This window comes from Equus caballus, chromosome 22, assembly GCF_041296265.1.
Source record: "Equus caballus isolate H_3958 breed thoroughbred chromosome 22, TB-T2T, whole genome shotgun sequence".
Lineage (NCBI taxonomy): Eukaryota > Metazoa > Chordata > Mammalia > Perissodactyla > Equidae > Equus > Equus caballus.
This window is the reverse complement of record NC_091705.1, coordinates 25,572,981-25,591,522: the sequence shown is the minus strand read 5'-3', so window position 1 is coordinate 25,591,522 and position 18,542 is coordinate 25,572,981. Positions and strand designations below refer to the sequence as shown.

General features: G+C 41.5%; 1 protein-coding gene across 7 annotated transcripts in view; it reads right to left on the bottom strand.

Annotated features, from left to right (window-relative positions):
- The window catches only part of CBFA2T2 (CBFA2/RUNX1 partner transcriptional co-repressor 2), a 138,726-nt gene that overhangs the window by 5,232 nt on the left and 114,952 nt on the right, over positions 1-18,542 (bottom strand). For 4 of the 7 annotated variants that reach the window (XM_023626369.2, XM_070247306.1, XM_070247307.1 and 1 more), the window contains 6 exons: positions 18,266-18,447; positions 17,065-17,315; positions 14,062-14,147; positions 12,668-12,863; positions 5,704-5,772; positions 4,413-4,603 (listed from right to left, as the gene is read on the bottom strand). In XM_023626369.2, coding sequence (XP_023482137.1) covers positions 4,413-4,603; positions 5,704-5,772; positions 12,668-12,863; positions 14,062-14,147; positions 17,065-17,315; positions 18,266-18,447 — 975 coding nt within the window. The remainder of the gene's footprint in view (positions 1-4,412; positions 4,604-5,703; positions 5,773-12,667; positions 12,864-14,061; positions 14,148-17,064; positions 17,316-18,265; positions 18,448-18,542) is intronic. The other 3 variants (XM_023626370.2, XM_070247310.1, XM_070247309.1) reach the window with 1 other exon arrangement.

Below are 18,542 nucleotides of genomic sequence, written 5' to 3'. Positions count from 1 at the left end.
GTTTTCTCATCTTGATTGTTTTCACTGACAACACCTGACCTTTTAAAAAAGTCACCTGCCAAGGGACCAAGACCGGCGAGAAGGAGTGGGGGTAGTTGTGCTACTTCCTCTGTGCCCACTCTCCTTTCAGTGATGTGCCTCGTCACAGGTGGGCTGGGATCTTGCAAATCCTCCTGGTTCATGTATGGGAGCCTCCTGCAACACCTCAGCACTCAGGGCCCAGGAGGTCTCGGTCAGGGAATTTTCTTACTACTCTCTGCACTTTCCTGCAGGGAGGGCACGAATTGCTAGGGCTTAAGAAGAAACCACGGCAGTGTGGGACTGGGGGGTTGGGAGGGTGTCTGAAGTGCACCAGCTGAGAATGCACTAATTCTATGATAGAAGATATGAGCCAAGTGATGCTTGGTTACAGCTAGAAGTAGTGCCATGAAAGAAGCACTAGAAACAGTATTTGAACAGATGATGCTTCACTTCTCTCAATCAACTAAGAAGGAAGAGCAGCATCCTGAAGAATGCTGCCACCAAGCACAGCTCCCAGCACCTGCCCCTTGGTACCCTCCTTCCTGTAGTCTCCCTTGAGGACGCCACTAGGGACACATGAGTGTCATGCACCTGAGGTCTCCAGGACCCACTTATAAGAGAAAAAGCCCCATGACTTTGCTAGGTGAAGCTATCAGGAGTGGGTAAGGCTTTCTTAGGTGTCAGGAAGGACTTGAGTAGTCAGCACCCCACCCCCTCACCCCAAGTTCTCCAGAATGGCAGAAGCCAGTCACGAGGCCGGGCCTGACCACTCCTCTAGTCCCCTCAAGAAAGACAGACACCACCCCCAAAGAAACCAGGACACTTGCTCAAGTGAAAAACAATAGACAACAAGTGCTGAAAAGGGCCTTGGGTTCATCTTGCCCACTTCTTGTACAGATGGGACACTGAAGGCCAGCGGGCAGAGACTTACCTAAGGTTATAAAATGATTATGTGGCTATGCAAAGCCTGGAACCCAGACCTCCTAACTCCGCAATATTCAATGTACAAGTTTAGTTTCAAAGAGCATTAGAAAGGACTGTAGATTCCCTTCCAACACAACAGGCTTCTCAGGATATATACTCTGAGGACTGCCAAACTTGCCGATACCAACACCAGGGGACCAAAAGAGGGAACAGAAGGAATTTTTAGGTCACCGTTACAGATCCTCAAGCAAACTGCATTCAGAGAATTTCAGTACTTTGGAGTCTGATAGGCTGACTCCAAACAATGCTTTGGCAGAACATTAATACTTGTGGGGAAGAACTCAGTTGTTGCCTAGGTGGGGCTGCTGTGGCAACATACGCCACAAGGTCAACCCCAGGCGAATGAGAGAAACTTTACTCTCTTTGTCCAAGTCTGAAAGTAAATCTCACACCGGGGCACAGCATTAAACCACTGGAACTTGGGGTCAGCCTCATGGCCGAGTGGTTAAGTCCGCATGTTCCGCTTCAGTGGCCCAGGGCTTCACTGGTTTGGATCCCGGGCAAGGACATGGCACTGCTCATCGGGCCACACTGAGGCAGCGTCCCACATACCACAACTAGAAGGACTCACAACTAAAAAACAGACAACTAGGTACTGGGGGGCTTTCAGGAGAAAAAGGAAAAATAAAATCTTAAAAAAAAAAACGACTGGAACTTTCACCGTGGCTGCCTATTTAAAATAGCTTATTTCATGATTTATGAGATACAATGAGACAAGATAAACAGCTTCCCACAGAGGCAGGATCACAGAAATGCAGGAACAACGTGGTTAGTGTCAGAGTAGCCAGGGTGAAAAAGACACTTTCACGTTCCCTTTCCCTGTAGCTTTTCCCTGACTTAACCATGAGGCTTTTTGCCAAGATATAAGATAAAAGACTTATTACTGTTGTAGCCACCCTTCAAATCAGCGTTCCTCAAAGCTGGAGCAACACATTTGGCCAAACAGTCCCTTGTAGTTAATGGGAGAAGGTTATAAACCTTCTGAGTTACTGACTAGGAAAGTCAGAAATGGGATTCCAGAATTTCCTTTGTCAAGAATGGGCCATAAGTTTATGCCAATATTACACCAAGCGTGGCCTGGGGACCACCTGTACCAGGACTACCTGTTGTTTTTAGTGCCATCAAGCGGATTCCAGCTCCTAGCAACCCTGTGTACAGCAGAGCAGAACTCTGCCAGGTCTTTTTGCCCCATTCTCTCATCTTTCAGAGCTGTATCAGACAATGCTCTGCTGCTATTCATAGGGTTTTCATGGCCAGTTGTTTCAGAAGTGGTGGTCCTTCTTCCTAGTCTGTCTCAGTCTGGAAGCTCAGCTGAAACTAGTCCACCATGGGTGACCCTGCTGGTATTTGAAATAGTGGTGGCAGAGCTTTCAGCATTATGGCTACATGCAGCTGCCACAGTATGACAATTGACAGGTGGTGTGGTTCCCTGATCAGGAAATGAACCTGGGCCATGGAAGTGAGAATCTTAACCACCAGACCACCAGAACTGGCTAGAACTACCTGGGGCTTGTCAAAATCCCTGGAACCAATCCCAGACCTCCCTGACCTTACTGCAAACCTGGCCCAAAGGAGAAATGACTCCTCATCTTACAAGCAATTGCTAGCCCATTGTGTTTGCCAAGAAATCCAGGCTGGGGACAGAAGGTGCCCTGTGGTAGAGATAGGGAACCTCTTACTTCCATTCCTCCACGCAAGGCATTACAGGAGACATGCTTGGGTCTGGCCTCAGAGAAGGCGGCTGTTTTACAAGAGTAGGAGCTGCCACAGCTTATACATGTATGTTGTTAACAACAGAACAAAACCCTTTCCAGCTGCACAGTGCATTGCAGTTTAAAAACACTTTTGCAACCATGATCGAATTATATCTTCCTAAAAACTATGAGACTAGCACGATAGGGGCTAATCATACAGAGAAGGAAACTGACTCCTCAAGGGTACACTGCCATTGTGAAGGGGAACTGGGACCAGAACTCAGGGTTCCTAACCTGCAGCCCAGGGCTCCTTCCGCTAGACCAAACCACCTCTCACAGGATGAATAAGAAACTTCAGGGAAACCTACTAAACTTCAAGTAGAATTTTCTGGATGACACGGAGGGAAATCAGTCCTCCTGGCCCAACGCAAACTCACCCAAAGCTTAGGCCCTGCTATCCCTGCCCTGTTTGGGAAGGTTTGCTGGGATGGATGCTGGTGTGTGCCTCACCTGCAGGCCACCTCGGGCACTGTTTAAAATGACAGCTCCTTAAAAGCACAGTCCTATAAATGGAGAGCTGGGATTTAAATCCTGCAGGGCAAATCCAGAACTCATGCTCTTAGCCAAAATGTTACACTTCTTTGGAGATAGACATAATTAAATACAACAAAAATAGAGATATCACTGCTTAAAAACAATTCTAAAGAAAAAGCAGCAGGGGAGAAGGAAGAGACGAGGGTTACAGGAACTGTTTTCTCACACTTCAACGTCTTTGCTGGAGTGCTACAATAAAGAATTTTCCACATCTTCTGTGATGGCCACATGACATTTAGGCATTTCATCTTCATATTGCCATGCTTGGCATTGCTATATTGACAGGGCTCATTTAAACAGAATGAGAAAATAAAATCTCCATTGTTTAACTTCAAGAGAATGTCCCAAGGACAGCTGATCTCTCAAGTGGTAGATGGGATCTATCTACTTTCAGAAACAGGCTTCTTTCAGGTCTTAAGTTTATCTGAAAAACCCTAAAATAAAAGTTACAGAAAAATTTTGTTACCATTCAAAAGGACTGATGATGATTTTGTCATATGCTCTTTTCTTTCCAGTCAGTTCATTTTTGTCCTCATTATAGAACAAGAGTGTCCTGTGCAGAAGCATCACCAAGTCCTGGGCCCTGAGTCTGGGAGAGTGGGGCAGGTCTGCTAGATCTGTCACTTCAATTCATAAAAGAACTATCCTGTTTAGAAACAGACCGGATGCTACAGGGCCCTGCTTTTCCTCATCCTTGCAACCTGGCTTCAGCACCGTGGGATTATTCAGTTAAATTCCCTGAGCCACAGTTTCCTCATTTGTAAAATTGGAATCCAACAATACCTACCTCACAGGGTTGTTCTGAGGACCAAAAAGACAATGCACACACTTAGCTCTGTGTCTGGCACATAGGAAGCCCACTCAGTCAATGGTGGTCATCGTTATCATTCAATTCCACAAACTCCGTCTTTAGGGTGAGTTTTCAAAATTTAAACCAACATGAACCAAGACAATATAATAATTGAGGAACAAAACTCTTCCGGTACTGAATAAAAATTATAATCATCTAGTTCAAGAGCAAACTATTGTGTCTTACTGCCCAGCACCTGAAAAGAAAGTAGTGGGCTTGGTCACTCCAGCTGCCCCAGCCCCAGCCCCCAGGGCTAACAGAGCTCTGACCTCCGTAGACTCTTCTTGCTCGTTTATGACGAGGAAGGCGTCCTCTGCAGCCTGCCGTTTGACATCTGCTATGGTTTGCTCCATCCGAGCTCTCTCTGTTGCAATCACTTCAAAGGCTTTTTGTTCTGCCTCGGCAACGGCTTTCTGGACTTCTGACATGGCCTGAATTTTCACCTTATTCACAGCTTCTTCTAGAAGAAAGTGACAGTAAAATCAACTGGCCGAGAAATCTTTTCCCTCCCACTTCACATCATTTCCTAAGAAGGGACAGAGCTGAAACAAGATGACTTTTCTAAAAACATACAGGGATGAACATATGACATACGCATTCACTTTTATTCTTATACTCACTTGTCCATTCATGCAATTATTTGTTGGGTAGGTAGATAAAGGTGGGCACTGTGCCAGGGGCTGGGGATACCTGGTGACTAAGACATAATCCATCTTCTCATAACTGTTTGTGAAAGTATAAAGGTGGCTTAGGTGCCATCATATATGTCAGTATAAGACAAGAGTTCCAAGGGAAAAAGTGATCAGCTTAACAAGTGGCAACGGAGCATCAAGAAAATGTGTCTAGGTTGAGATGGTTGAGAAATTCATTCAAAATTTAGTGAATTTTTGGAAAGTCTTGCATTCCATGCTAAGGAATTTGGCCCTTTTTCTAAAGAAAATATGAACCCCTAAAGGGTCCCATGCAAGGAAAAAAGGCTGAAGACAGAGATACCAACTGAGAGGCTAAGGCAATGATCTAGCTGATACAAGAGATTCTGAATTGAGGCAGAAGCAAGTGGCATAGAAGGGATGAGGCAGAATGAGGATGGTAGCCTCTAAGGGCCTGGAGGTGGAGGTAAAGGAGAGGAATGCTAGTGCTATGCAATGAAACAGATAAGTAAAATGCTGTGGAGGCAAGTGAGAAGGTGAGGTGCCTCTGGGGTATCCAGGTACAAAGGACCAGGAAGCAATTAGGAATATAAGACTGAACTCAGTAAGAAACATGAGCTGTAGGGGCTGGCCTGGTGGCCCAGCCGTTAAGTGCGCACGTTCCGCTTGGGCGGCCTGCGGTTCGCTGGTTCGGATCCCAGCTGCAGACATGGCACCGCTTGGCACGCCATGCTGTGGTAGGCATCCTGCATATAAAGTAGAGGAAGATGGGCACGGATGTTAGCTCAGGGCCAGTCTTCCTCAGCAAAAAGAGGAGCATTGGCAGCAGATGTTAGCTCAGGGCTAATCTTCCTCAAAAAAAAAAACAAAAAAGAAGAAGAAGAAGAAGAAGAAGAAGACAGACACATACCAGTTTTTTTCCAAAACTCCACAGGTACATATCCTGTTGTTGGCCTACTGTTGAATTCCCGCTGAGAATCTACAGAAGAGAGATAAACAGCATAGGGTCAGAAGCTATCTATAATCGACATGTTTTATTTTTATGAAAAATTTATCAGGCCTCTCATTCACCACTTAGAAAGATCAAAACATATACGGTCATTTAGTGCAAAACATATTCTGGTAAGGGATAAAAACAGATCATAAAATAGTACACTGTTTAGTTTTAAAACAGACACAAGTGTAGACGCACATACACATGCATACCTCAAATATTAACAGTAAAAGTAGTGAGATTTTTTTTTTAAAGATTTTTAAAATTTTCCCTTTTTCTCCCCAAAGCCCCTGGGTACATAGTTGTATATTTTTAGTTGTGGGTCCTTCTAGTTGTGGCATGCAGGACACCGCCTCAGCATGGCCTGATGAGCAGTGCCATGTCTACGCCCAGGATCCAAACTGGCGAAACCCTGGGCTGATGAAGCAGAGTGCGCAAACTTAACCACTCGGCCACGGGGCCAGCCCCAGTAGTGAGATTAAAAGTGATCTTCCCTTTCTTTTTTTTTACTTATCTGTATGCTCTTATTTTTTCCCTTATGAACATGTATGTATTTTTAAGGCACTCCCTAAAATATAACTACAGATAAAAATTTCTGTGTGTGTCTGTATCCAATTTAACTGTCCCCATCATGCACAGGTTGCTGGCAAGTGCTCTCTGATATATCAGGGAATATGGCTTTTGTTTTGTGGCAACTCTGAATCCTTACAGGTAACTTAAGGAGGTTTCCTTTACAGTTTCTTAAAATGCTCATCAACAAAGAAACAAAAAAGCACGTAGTAAAGAAAATACTGATCTGGAACAGTGTATTTCAAATGTACCCCAAGAGGCATCCAAGGGGGTTGCTGGGAAGGGGACAAGGGTGAGTGACTTATCATATATGTTTATTGTGATTATAAGAAATGGTACCATTGCTTTAAAAAGTGTGAAAACTAATTAAGGTAACTTGAATTTTCCTTCTTCTTCTTCTTCTTTTTTTTTTTTTTTTGGTGAGGAAGATTGCCCCTGAGCTGACATCTGTGTCAGTCTTCCTCTATTTTGTATGTGGGACGCCTCCACAACATGGCTTGATGAGTGGTGTGTAGGTCTGCGTCTGGGATCTGCACCTGTGAACCCCAGGCCGCAGAAGCAGAGCGGGTGAACTTAACCACTATGCCACTGAGGCAGTCCCTGAACTTTTTTTTTAATGAGTCAGTGCTAGCCGACTTCCTCATTTCCTTATGCTTTGTTGAGGCTAATCTGAAAAGTAGATTTTATGCTCTGAACACTCACTCACCAACCTATGGTGCAAAGAGGAATCAGGGGAACAGCCAGTGTGGCAGGGGATGCCAGCCTGGCATGAAACGCTGTCTGAGGAGCCTTATAAAATGGTTAGTCCTCATGAGAATGCCCAGGAATTGGCTGCAAACTGGTGTTGGATAGGGTGGGAGTCTCTCCCATTCCAAGAGCTATCATCAAAAAGAACCTACTTCTGTATCCCCTGGAGTGATAAGGGGATAATAAGATTTTTTTTATTCATGTAAAATACACATAAAAATTTACATATATATATATATATATATATTGAGGAAGATTAGCCCTGAGCTAAGATCTGCCACCAATCCTCCTCTTTGCTGAGGAAGACTGGCCCTGAGCTAACATCCAGGCCCATCTTCCTCCATTTTATATGTGGGACGCCTGTCACAGCATGGGTTTTCAAGCAGTGTCATGTCTGCACCCGGGATCTGAACTGGTGAACCCTGGGCCACTGAAGTGGAACGTGAGAACTTAACTGCTGCACCACAAGGATAGACCCTGGCCAATTTTTAAAACTTATTTAAGCCTCAGTTTTGCCATGTAAAAGAATATAATAGTAGTTCCTTTATCTCATTCGGCACTTTTGAAAACACATGTAAAAGCCTCAGCACTGGCTGAAACATAGTAAGAGCCCAGATAAGCTCTTATTACTAAAAGTGCTAACTAATATAGTCAGAAAGGTCAATGAAGGAACCAGACTGAAGTATTTAATAAAATGTAGCATCTGATAATTATGTCATTTCAACAGATAAAAGATGAGCATCATTAACTGATGGCAGGAAAATTTAAACTACTTGGAAAATTTTAAATGTATGTGTTTAAAACTCAAACATATCAAACTTCAATATAACATAGATGAAATTTATTGTACCGTGGGTAGGGATGAAGGTCAAGGAACAAACCACAAAGGAAGACAGGTTTGACCCCATAAATATTAGCTATCCTATCCATCAAAACAAACCAAGATCAAGTGAGCAAAAACGCCTACATGCACAATCCATTCATTTTACAGCTAAGAATATATCCTAAGGGAAAAAGGCACGGTTTGAAAAATTCTTACTATACAGAGATTTTAAATATTGCAGTACTCACTGAAAAAGAAAAACAAAACAAGCAAAAACCCATAATGTTCAAGAACAGGAATAGCTTAAGGAAATTATAGTATATTTACAAGGTATAATATTGTATAGTTACTAAAATTGTTTATAAAATCTATAATGATGTGAGATCATGCTTAATATGAATTACATTTTCAAAGAAATCAGTACAAAGTTGTAGTTCAGTATTCTCAGATACATTTCCAAAATTCTTCAGTGTGGGATGATGATCTAGTAAATTCTTTATATGTTTCTGTATTTTCTGCAATAGGCCATGCAGTTTCACTAAAAAATGATACTTACCTCATAAGGTTGCTCTGAAAATTAAACGGTAATGCACAGAAAGGAATGTTTCTCAACTCTGGTAGCCCAGGTCCCACCTCAGACCAATTAAATCAGAATCTCAAGGTGGGGCCAGGGCATCAGGAGTTTTGCAGAAGTCCCCAGGTGAGTTCTAATGGGCACCCAGGGTTAACCACCAAAGACAAGCACCTGGCTTAGAATCCAGCCTTCATGGTTAAGGTCTTCCAAACCACACTAGGAGATTTACCTCTCTGCAGGTCATATATATTTGCTATTATAACAATGGTAAAGTGTCTTTTAGCTGACTCTTCCTTCCAGTATTGCTACATCTTGATTTTTTCAGTTGCAGATATTATTGATTGACTAACCATTTCATTAAGAAAAAGTTTCATTCTCTTTTAACCCCCACCCGACCCCACCAGACACATTCACAATTCCTTCCCCTTCCTTTCCCCTAGAGAGATACTCAATACATCAATAGTCAACATTCACAGTACTCAATGTAAATGCTAATCACAGCTAGTCACGTGGTTCAGACTCTATGAATCTTTTTATCTTCTTCAACAAGTTTTTGTTTTTCTTAGAGTTAATAATTGCCTTGTTTATTCACGTGCTAAGTTTCTTATGTAAATATTTCTAAGTCAATCTCAAATTCTCCTTCTATTGTGTAAATATTTTATAAATTTCATTTTCTGAAAGAAATCTCCAGCAAGCTTCTGGGCTATTCCAGTGTGAACTGGCTGCTTTCCAGGCTTGCTGTACCACTGTTGCTGGGGACCCTCCTTCACCATCCTAGGGATTCCCTTCCTCTCTCTTTATCTAGTTCCACCTTCTGGTTTACTTCTTGTATTGGCGTAAATCCTACCAACCGTGGTAGACACCATGATAAAGGGTAGATGGGAGGTGCATTTTTCGAAGAATTGTGGGTTGTTAATCTAACACTTAATTGTTGTGGTTGAGTACAGAATTCTAAGTTAAAATAACTTTCCTTCAGAGTTGTCCTCTAACTTTCAGTGATGCTAACTAATAAATCTTTCTTCCACCGTGTTTACTTGGGAGAGTGGTTCAACCTGGAACACTGTCTTTCAGTTCTAAGTAAATTTTTTGAATTATTTCAACAACTATTCTCTCTTCTCTTTCTGTTCTGTTCACTGTTTCCGAAACTCAGATGATTTGGATATACGAGTTTCATGGATCCTCTTATTTTCTTATCTTTTTCACTCCGGGGATATTAACAATGTATTTTTTGAAGTTTTCCTTTCCCTGAAAAGCTGCTGTTAACTCCTATTTCTGTTTCCTATTTTGGTCTCCACTTTTATAATATCAGAAGCTTACCTAACTAAAACTTTGGTCACCCTTGACTGTTTGCTAACGCACGTCACTAAAAAGCTTCATGAAAGCCCCATGACTGTGGATGGTACTGATTGTGGGCTTAATTAGAGGCAGCTCTCCCAACTCATTAAACATAAATATTCAGATGCCTGGGTCCCTGAATTATAACCTCCAGGGAAAGACTTGGAATGCGTATTTGTTATAAAACAGCTAGGTGACTCTCATTCTCAGGAAAAACTGATAGCTGAGTCAGTTTCTTTACTTTTTTTTTTTAAACTTTAACTGCAAAACATTAGGTGGCTAACAAGTTCATAAAAATATTAATGCATAATTTAATGAAAAATTATGAAGTGATCACCCATAAACCTCCAGATCAAGAAAGAGAAAACTTTCAGCAACCCAAGTCCCCAAGAAGTGAGTAAGCCACAGCTCTGTTTAAATGATGCTAGCCAGACTTGCAACTGTCCTGAGAACAGCTAAGAAGGATGGCAAGAGCTCACTCTGCACTCTACGCCATCTACACCTCCACCTCACAACCCTAGAGGAGACCATTCTCTTAAATCCTATAATAACCATTTTCTTGCTTTTTTCTTAACGTTTTTGCACTTATTTACGCATCTTTAAATAAAATACCAAAACATCCCTTGGTGTCTGAACAGAATCTGTTTCTGAAAATACTGTGAAACACAAATTTTCAGATTGAGAGAACCTATATTTTATTATTTCAAATGGCAAAAGGAATAATGCTATCCAGTCTCTAGTTGATTTCTCTCCAAATCACCAAAAGACTTAAATACTAAAAAATAACAATCCACCTGGATTTCTGCAGAACACCAAACATTTAAAACACTAATTATCTAATTATTTAGAAGTCATTGGTGAGTATACTTGTGTGCTATGCCAAGAATACTGCACAGTATAGGACAGTGCTACTCAAAGCAGTAGTCTACAAACTGTTATTGGTCCATGAAGAGATAAGGAACTTATGCCAGAATGCAAAACAATTATGTCTCTGAGCACATAAAGCAAGCACTGCTTAGTTTAGGGGACCCTTCTCAAAGTGAAGCAAGCAGTCCCCAGTACATCCGGGGTAAGCACGTCATATCATCACAGACCAGTAACAAGTAGTTTCTGGAGTGGTTTTGGTCCACATTTTGAATAGCACGCTTGTTTAGGATATGAATTATGCTTTCTTTCTACACTGCAACCACCATGTACTATAAGAGAAACAGTGAAATAAAAACACTAAATATGTATAATATGCACAAATAAAGATATTAACAGCTACTGTTTAAGTCAGACAGATTGATAGTGCCCTGAGAAACGTGAGAGAAGGAAACACTGTGATCCGTGAAGAGCTAAACCTAGAGTGACAATATAATTTATCATCCCAATTGTCGTCATTTCGGAGAATGGGGGAGATGCTAGTAATAGTTATGAGAGGATAACAAACATACACTGGAACTGTCTCTGACAAATCAGAACACACAGGCACCCTAGCTAAACCTTCAAGCAAAAGATAAAGATGAGTAGAGGTCCATGCAAAGCAATTTTTTGTGTCTGTGTGAGGAAGATTGTTGCTGAGCTAACATCTGTGCCAATCTTCCTCTATTTTATGTGGGATGCCGCCACACTGTGGCTTGATGAGCACTGCCAGGTCCACGCCCAGGATCTGAACCTGTGAACCCAAGGCAACTGAAGCAGAGCACACGAACTTAACCACTACACCACTGGGCTGGCCCCAGTGCAAAGCAATATTTAAATGACACCAGCAAGACCTGCAATCCTGGCTGGAGGAGAGCTGACTCATGACTCCAGCTCACTCTGCATTCTATGCCTTCTTACCTGCATGCAGGCAGACTCGTTGATGGAAGGTCTGTGATTTGGATGATGAACTTTCTGCAAGCTGTTACAGGGAATATTTGTGAAGGTTCAGATGGTGAGGGAAACCTGAGGATTAGCTTTGAAGTTTTCATGAAAGGAATCATACCACAACTATAAGTATTCTTTGATATCTGGCTGTGCTAGATATTCCACAATGGTGCTAATCTATGGTTGGCTCAAGAGTCACCTCTGTGGGTGGAGTGGGGGAGTGGGATTCCTTAGTTACCAACGTCTTTGCCTCAATTTTTGTAGTCTTTTTGAGAATAATGTCTGTCTTCTGTGGAACATGTGAGGTCTGTCGTAAGAAGATATTCATTCTCATTGGTGAAAACTGGGAACCTGGAGCAGGTGGGTGAGGAATGAGTGATCACAGATGGCCCGTCATTCAGCTGTGCCTTTGCACAGGGCACCTTTTCAGTTACTAGGTGAATGTGATGGAACATTTTTAGGGAAACGGCTGTGGGGCCCTGGAAGCACCTTGGATTGAGAGAAGAGTTGCTCATATCTCTGCTGCTTCATGCTGGGAAAAGGCAACACAGCTTGGTACAGTAAAAGTTTTGTAGGAGGCAGTCAGGCAGTGGTTGATAAATGGTATTTCCCTGGATGGGAAGCAGGAAAAAGAGGAGGGAAGGTGAGGTGAACACTTTCAGGGCTACTGTGAGGAATAAATGTGATGTACAGGAGAGCACCCAGTATACTCAGTCAGGCTGAATTTAACAACCAAACACACTTTGATCATCATCTAGCACATATATAGAGTTAAAAACAGAACGAAATCAAATATTCTCATTCTTCATGAGGAAGACAACATGTCTTGAATGTTCCAGATACTCACTCCTTGACATACTTCCTCATTTACTCTACATAATAACCTGGGTCTCTCTAACTCCACGATCTAGCACCATCTTCCTTTAAAGTAAAATATAAAAAAGTCTTCCTTGTTATGTTAGGTGACAATCTCTCCTTACCATTGCTGAGAGAATCTGCACTCCCAGGACTGTGCTGCCTGGAGACCAACTCGCTCCCTGTCTTCCTCATCTCTGTGTTTTCGTTATATCGTCTTTTCCAGTAGTTGAGTTCTTCACGATCAGATTCCTGACAGCGCCGCAGAACCGCCATGGAGCGCCTTGTTTTCTCTACCATTTCCATAATACAATTCAGGGCCTGAGCCAAAGGGGAAGTCAGGCAGAGGCAAGATGAGGACATTCAAGCAACCAACATAAAAATCAAGAACAGGTAAACTATAAAGAATGAAATTTTAACTGTTTTATAAGTTTAGCAGGATCAAGTTTACATTTGAAAGCCTTTCTCACTGCTGTTTTTTTTTTTTGTTTTTTTTTTTTGCCAAGGAAGATTAGCCCTGAGCTAACATTTTGCCAATCTTCCTCCAGTTTATATGTGGGTTGTTGCCACAGCATGGCTAATAAAACAGTATAGATCTGCACCTGGGATCTGAACCCGCAAACCTGAGCCGCCAAAGTGAAGTGTGCTGGAATTAACCACTACACCATGGGGCCAGCCTCTCTCACTGCTTCTTTATATATGTATATATATATATGTAGACACACATACACACATTTAATTTTTTTTTTGAATTTCAAAATAACATTTTTTTGGATTCAAGGTTGAAACAGCCAGGGTCTCATTATAATATGGTCCTTTAAAGACTATGGTGTAACCACATTATATATCAGCCCAAAACATACCAAATCATCTGATAAAGCCAGAGATCTATATAAGAATGTAATCAGAAAAATAACATCCAGAGACAATATCACTCAAGAAGGAAAAGCTGCTGTACGTATATTTCAAACAGGTACTACATCTTCTCTTCCCTTTTTAATGAGAAGGGAAACTCTCTTCCACCAGGACAGAGAACTCAGGCTTACATTCTGTACTATTACACTAACTCTCATTTGTATTTGAGGAAGCTCCATTTATTTAACACTTCCTATATACCAGGCCCCGTGACAAGCACCTTAGATATTATTACAACCCTCTTGTGAATTCAAATAATTCAGCATTCTTTTTTTTTTTAAGGTATAAAAATTAAGGCTACAAATGGTGAAGCAATTTGCCCACTGCACAAAGGCAGGAAGTGGCAAAGCTGGGACCTAAACTCACAAACCTATGTTTTAACCATTAAACTACATAACTTCACTTCGTTATGACCTGAAGTGATCACCCCACCATAAAGATTTGAGAGTTATTCTTAGCTCTCTAGCTGGGGGAGTAGTAGATAAATCAGCTTTTATTGCAAAGACATTGTGGCTCTGGTTAAATTCACTTCAATTACTATTCGTAATATTGAGAATTAAAAGTAATAAGTACTTAGGAAAGTTACACACTGTAAGAGTCTTACATGATCAAGATGTTTCCATTCATCAGCCCATTCCCTTTCTGTCAAACGGTGGTCTACCAACTCATCTTGATAGCCTCCATTTAGACCTATTAGAAATTAGAGATTAAATTTCAAGAATACAGTAAACAGAATTCCACCAAGTAAATACACACACATTCATACCAAGTGTCAGCACACTACTAAGGCCGTGATTCAGGATGGAGTGTGGGACCCACAAAATGACATAAAACCAACAAAAAAATCACTATTCAGAATATATAAAAAAACTCCTACAAATCAATTATGAAAGACAAATAGCCCAAAAGAAAAAGAGGCAAAAGAAATAAACAGGTATATCACAGAAAGTACAGATGGTCCATAAACACAGGAAAAGACACTCAAACTCATTAGTCACACAGTGCAAATAAAATCATCATTAAGATAACATTTTACATCTTTACATTGGAAAAAATTAAATTGTCAGATAATACGAAGTGTTGACAAGGATGCAGCACAATGTAAATGCTTAACCACCACAACTAGAGTGGGTACTGTACAAGCACTTGGAAACAACTTAATGTTACCAAAATATTAATTTTTACTTGGTTTTAATATATACTGAAATTTGCAGGAACACAAAGACTGTGTGAATCAAGGGTATATAGAGTTAAGAGTTGTCGACTATTTTGAAGAATGTCACATATTGCTAGACTGCTCACAGAATTTGAATTATTAATATAACACATCTGTTATCACTCTGAATTTATAAGTGTTGTATTCATAGTGATTCTGTATCTATGCAAGCAACTGCTTATTTGATTATATCTTCTATAGTGATGAATGAGCACTAACGTATTATAAAATACTTTCTTATATATTACGCTTTAGAATATTGATCCTAAAATTATATGTCTAAGGTAGGCTACAGTATTCATAAATTTCATTTTAGGAGAATGGGGGTGGGGTGTTACAATATATTTGTTTATAAAGGGGCAGGGGAAAAAATGGTTTGGTAAGAGCTGAGAACCACTGTACTATGGCATATGTTTTCAAAAGAGGACTGGGGAGGGGCCGGTCCCGTGGCCGAGTGGTTAAGTTCGCGCGCTCTGCTGCAGGCAGCCCAGTGTTTCGTCAGTTCGAATCCTGGGCACGGACATGGCACTGCTCATCAAACCACGCTGAGGCGGCGTCCCACATGCCACAACTAGAAGGATCCACAAGTAAGAATATACAACTATGTACCGGGGGGCTTTGGGGAGAAAAAGGGGAAAAAAAATAAAATAAAATCTTAAAAAAAAAAAAAAAAAGAGGACTGGGGAAAATTGAGGAATCTGTAATGAGCCTGGAAGACAAATGGTTAAACCTGAAATAAACAATCAAGGGAGAGGATTAAAGGTCTTTCAAATAGAACATTTCAAGATGAAAAAGTTTTTTTAAAATTGTTAGAAATGCAAGGAAAATCTGACCAAAATGAAGTTATAGCTAGTTTTTAGGATACTTTTCTCTTAGAAAGTAACAGATCGAACTGGCAAAAAATTTGTATGAATATGGAAGAAACCAACAGCAAACCTAGTTTTTAACATAAAAAGAGAGACATAGGAAAAAGGGGATTGGATCATACACAACAGCTGCTAAGGGGGGCGTCATAACATGCTGGCAACGTACCTAAGCCTTGGGCACCGGACAGCTGGGGTCTGAATCTTATCTGTGCTACTTTGTAGCTATGGGATTTTGGCCACAGTTTTTTCATCTGTCATCTACAAAAAGGGCATAACAACTGCATAGGACTGCTATGAAGATTAAGTGAGATAATGTATGTACACCACAATCTATGTGGTACCTAAGATTCAGTAAATGTTGGCAGCTGAGAACACCACTGCTGTCACGGTCCTCACCATTCAGCCGCCACTGCATGAAGCCAGAGCCCTAGTGTGCGGTCCAAGCCCCTGAAAGATGCTAGTGAGCCTAAGTCAGAACAGGGACGGGCAAATGTGTTGCAACATTTCACTCCACAGGGGACCCCACAGATGGAAATAGAGGGGAAACCCTGGAAGCTAGTAGCCAGTTGGTTCTCTGCTCTGACACATGCTCAGCAGTTAAACTCCAAACAACCTCCTGCAGTAAACTTGAGTACATGACAAAGAGCTCTTGTTCAAAACTGATCTCCAGTGAGGTTTGTTAAGGGCCTTTTTGTTTCTTCCTAAATTTAATGGTTACAGAGGTGGCATGTGCCAGGTATTCCAAATGTAAAAATGACCCAGCACAGGTGGTGGTTATCTCCACTTTAGAATTGAGTTATCCGAGGATCAGAGAGCTGAAGCAACTTGCATAAGATCTCACAGCTAGTTAGGATGCAGAGCCAATATTTAAATTTACATATACCTTACCTCTCCTGACCTAAACAATCTATGCACTTTCACCTCCAAGACCATATATTTTAAATCTTTCTTAGTTTTAAAAATGTTTCATTCTGAAATAAATTCAGACTTTCAGAGAGGTTGCAAGAACAGTACAAAGACTTCTCATTTACCCTTCATTCAGATTTCCCAAAGGTCCCCTACAGTACATAGCTGTATATTGTAGCTGTGGGTCCTCCTAGTTGTGCTATGTGGGACGCTGCCTCAGCATGGCTTGATGAGTGGTGCTAGGTCCACGCCCAGGATCTGAACCAGTGAAACCCTGGCCACCGAAGTGGAGTGCACAAACTTAACCACTTGGCCACGGGCCCAGCCCCTATCATTCTCTATCTTTTTTCTGAATCATCTGAGAATAAGTGATACCCTTTTATTCTTAAGTATTTCACTGTGTATTTCCTAAAATTCGTTTAATTCTACTTCTATCATATGATAAGAAGAAGATATGAAGTAAGATCAATTCTAATAGTCTTTTTAATGTATAATATTGTTTTATCTTATCAGCGGAAAAAGGCAATAATGACGTTATTTTGCTTTATCACTGAGTAGAAAAGAAACTCAAGGATTCAATCTGAATTTAAATCATTACCATGCTGCTTACGTCACTTACTAAGATTGTGGTGTCTGTCACGAACTTCTCGATGTTCCAGCATCTTGGGTTCACGATACAGGTGGGAAGTTGCAATATCTTCTAAGGTGTAGTGCTGAAGAGGCGGAGGAGTAGGATGAAACTGGCCCCCAGGATTCATGAGGGGCACAGTGAGGGCAGGACTGTGCCGGGGAGCAGGGCTGATGGTACACACTCTCTTGGCAGGAGGCTCAGGAGCAATTGTCTCTCTTTCAAACCCGCTCTCTTCCCTCCTGTAAAAGAACCAGAAGTACATATCTGAGCCCGTCAACAGGCATTCACACAAACATTTCCTGAGTACCTACTTTGTGCTATGCACTCTCACAAACAAGAAAACAGCAAGAAATGGTTTGACATGAGGCATAAACGGAAATGTCCCTCAGGGACCAGGCAGATAACGGTTCCTGCTGATTTATTCCAGTATTCAGAGGTCAAATCCATGCATATCCAGGCAGAAACCCCTCAACCTCACAAAGCAAAGGAGAAACTAAGGAGATGACAGCATTTTCCTATATGAGAGGAATATGAGTTCAACTATGTTTGGGAATGTTTTGAGATCAAATTTGCTACTGTGGAGGGAGGTCAGTTACTAGAAAGAAACAATTCTCTACGTGGGAGAAAAGTCTCACATAATTAATACACTTGTCAGTTGGTAGGGTTTTTAATCATTTAGGTTCAACTGTAACAAACTTCCTACTGTTGTTAAATTATTGCTTCCTTGACAAAACATAGAACATTGTGGTAGACACTCATACTAAAATTTCCAGAATAAATTAATATAATTTCAATCTTCAAAGTAAAGGTGATTCATTAACAAGTACCAATAATTAATTGTTACACTTTTACAAGACTTCACACATTAGAAAAAATGCCTTGGGAAGATTGTATTTCTTACGGCTCTGGAACAGTGAACCCACAGGATGCTCTGGAGCAGAATTTCTCACCAAGGGTATACAGAATCATCTGAAGAGTTTTTGAAAAATACTCATGTCTGGGAGCTACACCTATAGATTTGAGAAGCATTCTGCTGCCTGATGTTGGGACAAAGCAAAACGAATCTTAGAAATTCTGAGTCCATACCGATACACAACCACCATAATCAAATTCTCCTTCTTTCACAAGCAAAGAACAAGCTCAGAGTGGTTCCAGAAAAGCAAGAACAACGAAGCTCTTCTCTGCTCACCTCTCTGGACTGGGCCTTTTCCCATTTCCATGCACTTCCATGAGCAGCTCAGAAGAGTCTGCAGGCGACGCAATACTGGTGTTGAGCAGAAGGTGCTCATGCTGAGCCAGGTACTGGGATGGCGTCTGCTTAGCAGCCCGAGCGCAGTGCAGCAGTTCTCGCTGCAGCAGTGGCAGGTTAGCCTTGAAAAGAAGAAGCAGGGGCTGGAAGGTACTTTTTCCAGTGTTGGGCTCTACACAACAGGGCTCGCCACCTCAAAAGGTTTCACAAACCAGAT